Genomic DNA, 12,191 nt, shown 5'->3' with positions numbered 1-12,191 from the left:
AAGAATTTCATACAGCCGGCATTTGTCACAACTACTAGAACAGTGCAAAACAAAAACAAAAAATGAAAACCCTGCTTTCATTCTGTTCTTTTTTCCTGTACTCACTCTTTCTTTTTTGCTAGGTGGCATGCATGCAGTGGTTTCATGGAGACCATACCATGCTTGAGATGATTGAGAAAAAGCGTTGCTTGTGCAAGGAAATAAAGGCTAGACAGAAAACGGAAAAGGGCCTTTGCAAGCAGGATAGCATGCCCATCCTACCCAGCTGGAAGAAGAATGCAGGTGCAAAGAAGTACAGCCCTCCGCCCTATTCTAAGCAGCAGACGGTATTCTGGGATACTGCCATTTGACTGTATGCGGGATGGCGTGAGCACCGCGTGACTTAACAAGAAGAGAGCAGTCAACTCAGTCATGTGCTCAGAAACCTACATATCTTCTCTGTTGGAATGGAATGCCAGCACTTCCCCGGACAACCCAGGGGACGCTGTGCCTACTCACGGCAAGTTCAAGATAAAACCTATCTTTCCTTGCAGTTAAACCACATTGATTTATCACGGATTATTTTGAATCCAGAAGAAAATTAAGATGTAAATATTTTACTAGTTTATGGGTGACACCAGAAATAATACACAATCTACGTATATAAATGACAGAAATATCAAGAGTTTTACTATATGATATAATTTCGGTATTAACTGGTTTGTTATCTCTTTTATATATGTAATCCCTTGATGCCTTTTATTATTCATTTTTGCAGTTAAAATATTTTATTTCCTTCCCACATTTGTCATCTGTACCAAGAGCTCACAGCTATACATCATGTCCAATCACATAATATATGATCTGGTGCTAGCCAAGTACAAGTTGAATATCATATTCATTAAGAACACCTGTTGCTTTGTAAGTTCTTAAGAGTTTGACAGGAAATGAATGCAAGTATGATGCTTCATTTGGACGTCCACATTACAACACCACCAACATTTTTGCTACATTGGCTTTATAAGAATTTCTCTTTAAAATCTTCTTGATACTAAGCAATGGTTAGTCAGATTCAAGAGAGAGAGGTATAGGATATATTTGGACATCCCAGCAGAAAACATTTCCTTCAGAAATGACTTTAGGGACACACGTCCTTGCATCATTGCTCTGATTGGAGGAGACCAGGGTTCACTGTGACAAGGGAAAGAAGAAGGAATCAAACGTGAAATAGCGTGACTACTTTCAAGAAGGTCTGACCGTTGGCATTATAGTCACTGCTGTGATGATTTCTAAGTAACTTTCCATGAGTATGTTTGTCGCCCCCAGAAAATGAGAAATACACATTCAACCAGATGCGTTTACATATTTAAGTACACTAAATGCCAACCTTCCTCACAATTTAGGTCTGTTAATGAAATAGCATTTTTTGTTAATTTTTTCAAACTAGTTATTCCCCCATTTTTGGGTCGTAATCTTGTGCACATGATCATCACACTCATTCTTAGCGATTATGACACCATGACCAAAGAATTATGACCACTAGTTTATTTCATTTTATTTCAAGGAAGAAACAGGAAATGCAGGGGACCAGGGACAGGGTGGATTCAATTTTATGTGGTGGTGAAATTTAAGTTAAGCAGATCATATATATCTTTTAAGAATAGCTTGTTAGTTGAATATAAAGTTTGCCACAAATGAATAAAAAAAGGAAACTATCACATATATTTTGTATATTTAAATTACTATTTATGCTTCCTAAAATTGACAGTACGTGGTTCTTCTTCCACAATCAATGGAGTATTATATTTCTGAGAGAAAAAGGTAGGTGGTTGAAGTTATTGTTGTAGCGGTTTTTCCTTGTAAGGGTTTTGACAGCAATAGTATACCGTGTTGCTCAATACAACCAAATAATACCAGAAAGTTAGGGAATTTTTTTGTAATCTATATTGCTAAAAAAAAAATAACAAAAACAAAAACCTAGTAATGCTTTATCGGTCATAGTTCCTTTCAAGCCTTTTGAAATCTTGAAGATAATTTTTTAATATTTTATAATTAATGTCTATTTTGATGTCCACATAGAATTCTGAAAAATAAGGGACAAAGGTAAGCGGGAGTGTGCGAATGGGGGTGAGTGTGCGCATGCGCGTGTGAACGAGGGCGCGGTGGGAGGACTGTATACATAAAGTGCTTTCCTAAGCTTTAGGTGTTGCTTGTATAAGTGAGGTGGTAAGAAAAGCAGAATCACAAGTACAGGGAACCATGGAGGGACCTTAAGGAGCTTAAATAAATTCTGTTGCCATGTTTTACCAGTGATGAGACCCAACAATCCATGGGACACAAACCTGAGCGATAAAAATGCGTTAAGATAAAATCGGGATTAAAAGAAAATGTGTGTATGACCCAAGTGGCTAGACTGATTTAAGTTACTGTGACCACATATCCTCAAGTCAATCAATCAGACGTTAAGACATCCATTCTCTGCATCGGTATGATGATCTTTGTGCATGTTTATATTCGCAATCCGTAGGGTAATGACTGAATAATTCCTCTGGAAGTTTATATCGAGGTGATATACGTAAGTGTGTTTTTCAGACGCTGTTCTTTTTCGTATCTCTCTGAATTCCGCGGCGGGGATTTTTTTTTTAACGCCGGGCCCCTTGTTGAGAAGGGCAGAGGCATGGACATGGTGATTTGGGTTGGATTCCACCACGCCCATCATTCTGCCAAACTCATGCCGTTGCCCGGTTTCATGGACTACTTTGTAAGGTCTGTTCTTTTTCCAGAAAGGTAACTTGTTTGAAAACCTGATCTTCGGCAACAGTTCCCATGTAGTTTCTCCAAATCTTGCTTTCAAGGGGAAGTAACTGAGCATTCTGGAAATGGGGCTTCGCTGGTATTGACTCAAGAGCTATCATTTTTGTGCCTAGACAGCTATCTGTTCTCACTCAGCCTGTAGGGCAACAGCCGCACCACAGTGACTTGCCTCTTCGTACAGTGTTTTCTATGGGGAGGAAACAGGATGGTTAGAACAAAGGAGGGGAAAAGCTTACTCTTTAGTGGCAGTCAGTCGGGACACTTCCATGGATAAATTTGGTCAATGATAAAAATCAATTTCACCATGCTCAGTTTTTTTTTGTTGTTGTTGTTTTTTAGCAGCGCCAAAGAAAAAAGCTTATCATGGCATGGTTATCAGGTGGAAAGCACTCATACCTATGAAAAGGGATCTTTTCAAAGCAAATATTAGTGAAACAGAATTTTATTGGCTGTCAGCAAGGTGCTTTTATATGTGAGGAACTTCTTAGCAGAGAAGAGACACATCAAACCCTGCACTCTGCCCAGTCCCAGTAGCCAGTATGTTCTGAGCTTTAGCAGGAGTTCTTGACGTAAACACTGCCACACTTTCCTCTGTTTCTTGTTTGTTTGTTTACTTTTATGTTGAAGCAAGTTTAGAGTGAAAAGTGATTTATTTGTGTAAATGAAGGTTAATGTCTATCCATAGAAAACTGTCTGGAGAGTGAAACAAAATGAAATATCCGGAGGTTAAAATGCATAGTTTTGCAGAATATGTACTTCCAAATTCACAGCAATTGTGTGGATACAATGACATAGAATTTCACTTTTCAAAATAATGACACTGGGACTCCAGAGACATTGAGGTTCCAAATACTTTTCTTTGAATGCTTCTGATGAGGAGAGAAACATTTTTCTTACTACATTTTGACCTTAGCCTCATCCTCACACACCTTTGGGGTTGGCTATTTTGAGCGAAATTAACAATCAAGTCAAAGACACTGAACAATCCTATTAGGATATTGCTTTAACTAATTAAATAAGACATCTGAACAATGAACATACAGTGTGGTTTTCCTATCACTTATATGTTAAGGTGAATCACTTGCCTAAATATAAAAGAGACAATAAGCTAATTATGGCTACCCGTGAAACGGAGCTAAGGGTCCCATGATTTTAAGCAGTAATTTGAGATGAGAGATAATAGGAACAGAAGGAGAATAGAATGGCAATTCATAACTTATTTTGTCCTAAACTTAAATGGGAGTGAAGGAAAAATGGTACTTATAGTATTTCAGATGACTCAATATTATCTTCCCTAGATGGAAAAATTGATAGATAACAGTAGAATGTGGACTGTTTGTTAATAACCTATTATTCATTTAACAGTTCACAATTGAGCAACTTATATATCAGTTATTTAACAAATTTTTGAAGCATTTGGCATTAAACAATCAAAAAGGTGTGGCCTCTGCCTTCAAAAAGCTTATTATGCAGTCATTAATAGTTTCAAAACAAAGCCAATTGTTTTTAAGAAGATACACAATATCACATATGCTTGACATCTCTTATGTGTTTATATATGGTATTCTTTTTTTTGTATCAAATGTACAGTCAAAATAAAATACTGAAACATATTAAAGTCAATGTCTAAGTATAAAATGTGTTTATGTGTAAGCCTCTATCTGTGCACATAGGATATGTACTGCTGTCTATCTGTAAATCAGTAAGAGGATAACATGTTTTGTTATGATGAACTTGAACACGATTACTTGGGGTTTGGATTCATTACAACCTTTTGATATTTGGGTCAATTACATCATAGCAAAATGTGTGTAACCTGGAAAAATAATGTCTGTAGGTTTCCATTTAAATATTATATAGTTTCAAATTTAAGGGGAAACATCTTTATAGACATATTGTTGGATTTATCTTAACCAAGCATATATGAAAATCCTTTTGAAGTGTTCAATTGTTCCCAAATGTGACTGGGTTTGTCCACCCTAAAAGCATCTACATATATACATGTATACACCCACATACAGTATACATACTGTATATACTATATAGGAAAATGTTTCGTATGCACTTCTTTAGTTTGGAACTCCTTAAGTTAACATTTGTATTGTAGCAATTTGTGTAAAGTGCACTGTGATTATACAAATAAAAGCACAGTAAGGTCACAGGTCTTGGTATCTTGCACTAAAAATGTGTTTACGTATTTAGCAATTGTATGTTTACTTTCTTGCTCTTTTCAAGAAATTGAAACAAATAGCTATGGAGAAAATTATATAAAATAATATGTTTTTTAGTGGATAATGGCACTACATTTTTAAAGACAGGATTTTTAAAAGAAACCATTTAACATCCATTCCAACATAACATGTTTACTGTATCTAAAAATCTGAATGTTATATTGAATTTTTCATAACTCATTAAAAATGTCAGGTATGGGCCTGAAAAATTGTGCAAATAAGCATTAGATAACAGATTTCTCTACTCATGTGTTGTTAGCCATTTCTATATACATGACAATATGAACACTGATGTTTTAATTTCTCTTAATTTTTGTACTTGATTTTTTTAGGTAACATGTAATTATAAATGTCCTTTGATACTACTGAAGTAGCCAAATGTTGTTTGAAAACAAACTGTTTTCTTTAGTGCGTTGACAATATTTTGCAATACTTTTGTGCTTATTTATTTGTGCTCCCGTGTAATTATAATAAAAGCAATAGTTTAAATTAGTTGCCTTTGTCATTGCTGGTATTTATTCATCAAAAAACAAGATTCAGGCCCTGGCCGGTTGGCTCAGTGGTAGAGCTTCGGCCTGGTGTGCAGAGGTCCCGGGTTCGATTCCCGACCAGGGCACACAGGAGAAGCGCCCATCTGCTTCTTCTCCCCTCCCCCTCACCTTCCTCTCTGTCTCTCTCTTCCCCTCCCGCAGTCGAGGCTCCATTGGAGCAAAAAGATGGCCGGGGCGCTGGGGATGGCTCCTTTGCCTCTGCCCCAGGCGCTAGAGTGGCTCTGGTCACAACAGAGCGACGCCCCCAGAGGGGCAGAGCATCGCCCCCTGGTGGGCGTGCCGGGTGGATCCCGGTCCGGCGCATGCGGGAGTCTGTCTGACTGTCTCTCCCCGTTTCCAGCTTCAGAAAAATACAAAAAAAAACAAACAAAAAAACAAGATTCATAAGAGCGCTTTCAAAGAAAAGCACACGCATTTTTCAACTTCTACAGCTGTTCATGAAATTGTGTGTATTGGGAAAGATTGGTGTGGGTGAGCAGTGAGGGCCTGGTCTTCCATTTATTTACGTGACCCTCAGTTGTCCTCAGTCACCACTTGGCTTCTGCTTCAAGTAGGTGATCCACTACATCAGAGGAACCTTGACATTGCTCATTCTTGACTATGCACCTAATTCCAATTAAATGTCTCAGCATGTATCTAAAGTGTGCTGGAGGCTGTATAGAAAAATCTCCATCAATCCTAAACCTGTGTGTGCAGACACGATATTTATTGGAACGGTACTTAGCAGGCTGATTTATTCAGCTATACTCTCATACTTTAAATAGGGAGCAAGTCAGTATGGTCAATGTTACCGATAACTAAATAGTATTGATAACTAAAATGTTATTGAGTACCTGAGATATATAATACAAGGTTCTGGAGTTTAATCCACCTTCCAGAAAAGTGCTTCTGTGATAAATATTAGAACTGTGTCAGATTTCTCCCCCATTGGAATTCATAGACACCCCTAAAACACTCACTTCTACCCTCCAACACACACACACACACACACACACAGACACACACACACACACACGGTATTGTGCTTGAGTCTCCATTATGATGCCCTAGGCTTTATGATAGTTATTTCATGGAAGTTTGTCTAATGATATGGTAAGTTCCAGAAAGGAGAATTAGGTTTGCTTGTTGAATCAGAGTGACTTGCCCATTGCTCTGCTGCACAAAAATTCCTAAATAATATTTATTGAGTTCACTTATGTATTTATTGAACAAATATTCAACGAAGTTGTGCTGCACACCAAGCAATGTTGCAGATATACTGATAGTAACAGGACAAAGTGTGTGCCCTTGTAAAGTTTACATTGCTACTGGAGTTATGAATGCATTTGAGGCTGTGTCTCCTACTTCCTCTCTTTGGTTACATAAAACAAAAATTGCATGAGATGTTGTGACACTTTGTAATTAATGGCCCAATTACTGTATATACATGTGAGTATTACGGTATTTACATAGTTATATATTTATATATATATCCAATTACACATTTATTGAAAACCTACTTTGCAATAAAATAAAGCACTTGATATTAATGCATGAAATATATGTTAGAAATATGTGAGAACTGTAAGAAGAAGGAGAAGAAAGATTAAGGCATGAGATAAAAGCCAGATAAGTGATTTTCATTCACAAAATGCATACATTAATATAATAGGTAATTATTAACTACAAATTTATAATTCATCATAATAGTAATACCACTAATAATGATAATAAACTACTAAGATTTACTGCTTGCTTTGTGCCATATACTTTATGTACCATTTTAATGTATTTTATTTAATTCCTACCTCAACTCTATGACTATCTTCATTTTCTGGTTAACGTAGCTAAAGTTTAAAGAACTTGCCGAAATGTATACAGATGACAGTCATAGATCTTGGAAACTCACATGAGACCTAACTGAATTTAAAACAAAACCAATTTTTGGCCTTTCATTTAAGTTAATGGTTGTCAGTTTGCTGTTCACCATAGAAAGATATTTTGAACATTACGCGAACACTATATTCATGTTGCCTGAATGAAACTTACCCATCTATACTGCTCACAAAAATTAGGGGATATTTCAAAATGAATATGAAGGGATAAAAAGTCCCTTAATTTTTTGAACAGTATAACTTAGAGATACTTATTTAACAGCAATGAGGCAGTATTTTCCCTACAACAGTACTTCCAAGTTACAGCTTAGTATAGGGGGCTATATATGTTATCAGAAAATGTGTCATTATTGATCATTTTTTATCAGTCTTTTAACTGGTTGCGAAGAAGTTCAAATGAGTCTGCTAAGTTCAAATACTGTATGAAAATGGCTTTTAAATTGATTTTTATGGCACACGGCCCTGAGGATAACTAACTCTTATTGCCACTCTATGTTAAGGGTTATCTACAAAGTTCTGTCACAGACACGTATATTATCCACACAACCCTGAAAGGTTTCTAAATTTTATTTTAATTTTTTATGTTTATTTCATTAACAAGGAGGGCAATTTGTTTTACTCTGCTTACTGATTCAAATGTTATTCTCATCCAAACACACCCTCATAGAAACATCTAGAATAATATTTGATCGAATATCTGGGCACCCCATGGTCTCATCAATTTAACACATAAAATTAACCATCCTATCTACCTCACAGTACAACAAACTTGCTTCTGGAGCTGTCATATTTTTCTGGATATTAACTTTCAAGAGTTAAACTGTGTAAATGTACAGTAAGCCAGCATTCTTATCTTACCAAAATGTAGTACCTGTATACTTTTCAGAAGCTCTATTTTTACATTATGACCAATCTCTTTATGCTGAATTTTATTTATCTTGCAGTGATTAACATGATTTTTAAATAAACTGTGGAAAACTTCAAGAACTCCTTTTATGACATTCTTCTGAGTGGCGTGAAGCAGTAAGGATGTTAATTGATTCCTTAAATTTTCATCGAAGTCAGGTTATTTTTATCCAGAGGCTATTGAGTTATCAAATGTCTGTTTATTAAAAACAGATATTCTTTCTTAATATTTAAACTCTGTTTTCAGTTTTAGAAAATAAATGACTTTTTTGATTAGTCGGCATTCATTTCTAGTTTATAAGACATCCTAAGACACTGCTTATTGTCTAGTTAATTTTTCATCCTGTATTATAGATAAACCGGGAAAACCTCTCAAAATGCAATGTTAAGTAAATTGGATATGGTATATTACATCCAGAAAACACTTTTGTTCAATGGCCACCGCTCATGAAAACTGTCAGAAATTTTTATGGTTGCACTTAGTTAAACATCACCAAGGTAATAATTTATGGTACTTAATATTTTCAAGTGGAATTGCACTTATTAAACCTGATTAGTAGCCAATGGGTCCATGAAGCTTGAAGTAAAATCCTATCAGACTCATCAATCAAAGCATTAAAGGTCAGAGGCTCCTGCCAGATTACCTGGCCCGCGCTCTTCCGGTATTTTGATCTCTATGATTCCAGGCTGTAAGAATCTATTCTATTTTACAATTCCTTGGGGTTCCCTAAGGATTTATTACAAAGGGGCTTCTGTTTGGTGATGTGTAGCAATAATAAAATATGTACTAGATATGTTTCAGCATAGCACTGAAGCACTTCAAAGATTCATCCTTCTATTCACTTCAAATATTTATATATCTGCTCATGAGTACTTTCTTATTTTGAGAAGATTCTTTAAGCTTTAATGAGGACCATTACAACAACAATTTATTTATTTATTTATTTATTTATTTATTTATTTATTTATGTGGGTAAGTGGAGGAAGTTTAGCTCTTTTTTAAATTAATTTTAATGGGGTGAGGTTGATAAATCAGGGTACATATGTTCAGAGAAAACACCTTCAGGTTATTTTGACATTTGATTATGTTGCAAACCTCTCACCCAAGGTCAAATTGTCTTCCATCACCTTCTATCTGGTTTTTTTTGTGCCCCTTCCCTCCCACCACTTCTTTTTTCTCCTTCCCCCCTACCCAGTAACCACCACACTCTTGTCTCTGAGTCTCATTTTTATGTCCCACCTATGTATGGAATCATATAGTTCTTAGTTTTTTCTGATTTACTTATTTCACTCAGTATAATATTATCAAGGTCCATCCATGTTATTGTAAATGATCCGATGTCATCATTTCTTATGGCTGAGTAGTATTCCATAGTGTATATGTACAAAGCTTTTTAACCCACTCGTCCACTGAAAGACACTTGGGCTGTTTCCAGATCTTCGCTATTGTGAACAATGCTGCCATGAACATGGGGGTGCATTTCTCCTTTTGGAACAGTGCTATGGTGTTCTTAGGGTATATTCCTAAAAGTGGGATAACTGGGTCAAAAGGAAGTTCAATTTTTAATTTTTTGAGGAATCTCCATACTGTTTTCTACAGTGACTGCACCAGCAATTTAAATACAGTGTGTCCGTAAAGTCATGGTGCACTTTTGACCGGTCACAGGAAAGCAACAAAAGACGATAGAAATGTGAAATCTGCACCAAATAAAAGGAAAACCCTCCCAGTTTCTGTAGGATGATGTGGCAGCATATGCGCATGTGCAGATGATGACATAACACTGTGTATACAGTGGAGCAGCCCATGGCCATGCCAGTCGAGATGTGGATGGTACAGAGGAAAGTTCAGCGTGTTCTGTGGCTCGCTACATTTGAATCTGTGACCAAAGTGCAACGTGAATATTGGCACGTTTATAATGAAGCGCCACCACATAGGAATAACATTACTCGGTGGGATAAGCAGTTGAAGGAAACCGGCAGTTTGGTGGAGTGGAGAGACCCCGTTCTGGTAGGCCATCAGTCAGTGATGAGTCTGTACGGGATAGCTACCTAAGGAGCCCTAAAAAATCTGTGCATGAGCCCACATCGAACTGCACTGAATAGGTATGAAACTGGGAAAGTTTTCCTTTTATTTGGTGCAGATTTCATATTTCTATCATCTTTTGTTGCTTTCCTGTGACCGGTGAAAAGTCCACCGTGACTTTACAGACACACTGTAGAACCCTAGCTCCTATGTAACCCATTTAAAGGCCCTTCTAATGGGACAAGGGGGAGTACACAAGAGAAAACAAAACAAAACAAAATGTCTGAAATTTGCAGGCCTCTGAAGGTCGATCACAAATCTGAACAACTTTTGAGAGAGCCACCAGATTACAGGAGTGGACAGCTTTTGGGAACCCAGCCTCCCAGGTGACAGAAAATCTGCCACCTTAGTCATCCTCTGAAAGCTGTTTTTCTTTAGCAGGTCCCTGAGGGGCTGAGATCAAAGTCGGCCTAAACACACAGGGTTTCCAAAGTTGTGGAGAGATGCTGGAGACCCGAAGTTAGAACTATGAAATGAGGGAGTCTTTAACTGGTTTCCTCTCTAAACATGTTCAGATGAGGTTGAAATTCAAAACAGTTTTATTTCTGCGATTGAACCAGGAAGACTTATCAGTTTGGGTCAAGATCAAGTTTGAAAATGTTTTGACTTGCCAGTTTGACTTTAGGGAATGTGTCGGGTTAGTGTTTGCTACACTCATTCGATGGCAAAGGCTCGTCCATAGCGCTACTACCCAGCCCGAGTCGGAACTCATCCGAAGAGTCAGTTATCGGGAGAGGTTTGGTCCAGATCATGTTCCGCACACAGGGTAGGATTAAAGAAAGCAGGCAAGAATAATAAACAAACCTAAATGTTGAAGTCCTGGTCCAAACGAGAGATTGGGAAACACTGGAGGGGATGTGAGTGTGTGGGGGAGGGGGGCAGGCAGTGAGCTGAAGAGAGATTTCCCGCAGAGTTTAGGGAACTCAAAAAAGTTTTTGTACTAGCATTTCTATCTAAAACCTTTGTGTCTGGCTAGCTTCACAGAGTCCCTCATGCATGATCCAGGAATAGAAGAGGATGATGGGGCGTGTAGATGTTCAAGACAAACGTCACAGCCCTGCCAAGAGTGCAGGAGAGGTGCTGAGTGTCGCTGATACCCATGTCGGGACACAAGACGATGGCACACTAACAGGAGGGCCAGATTGGGCCGACTTCCTGGCTGATGGGCAGGTGTGGACACAGGCCCAGTGCACTTCTTCTTTCCCACGCTTGGGACATTCTGGAACCCCCAGCTTAGTAGTAATGTTCCATTAGAAAGGGCCCACGTTGCCCAAAAATGTCCTTAGGTAACCGCTGTCTCTGAATGAGAGGCTTGGGAACTCACAGGATAGTATCAAGGCGCATAGTTCGGAGAGAGGGGGCAGGAGTGGAGGAAGGAGAGAGAAAGGAAGGGAGAAAGACAGAGAGGAGCAAAAGAAGAAAGAAAGGGAAAGAAACAATAGAAAAGGAAAAGAAAAAGCAGAAAATCAGAAATGATAAAACTAAAAGGTACAAAAAAGTCATAGTCTACTTTGAGGTATGACTTAGTTCCATAAAATCAAATCAACTTAACCTTGATACCGGAAACAACCTCTTTCAGTTTCACGGTGGTCCCACAGATGAATTTCTGACATGAAAATCTAATTCTAATGCAGTGTCTGAGCAAAAAAAAAAAAAAAAAAAAAAAAAGAAAAAAAGAAAAATCTACTGGCGCTGCCATAATGTCGCCATATAGATACTGGAATCTCCGTGGTCAGACTGTGGACAAAGCATG

General features: G+C 37.6%; 1 protein-coding gene across 2 annotated transcripts in view; it reads left to right on the top strand.

Annotated features, from left to right (window-relative positions):
* NYAP2 (neuronal tyrosine-phosphorylated phosphoinositide-3-kinase adaptor 2) overlaps positions 1-5,473 on the top strand; it is a 242,131-nt gene extending 236,658 nt beyond the window's left edge. For both annotated transcript variants that reach the window (XM_066281080.1, XM_066281081.1), the window contains one exon: positions 123-5,473. In XM_066281080.1, coding sequence (XP_066137177.1) covers positions 123-350 — 228 coding nt within the window. In that variant the 3' untranslated portion in view covers positions 351-5,473. The remainder of the gene's footprint in view (positions 1-122) is intronic.
* Positions 5,474-12,191: the final 6,718 nt, after the last annotated feature.

The sequence above is a fragment of the Saccopteryx bilineata genome, chromosome 5 (genome assembly GCF_036850765.1).
Source record: "Saccopteryx bilineata isolate mSacBil1 chromosome 5, mSacBil1_pri_phased_curated, whole genome shotgun sequence".
Lineage (NCBI taxonomy): Eukaryota > Metazoa > Chordata > Mammalia > Chiroptera > Emballonuridae > Saccopteryx > Saccopteryx bilineata.
The sequence above is the reverse complement of the archived record's forward strand: the minus strand, read 5'-3'. Positions and strand labels throughout refer to the sequence as shown.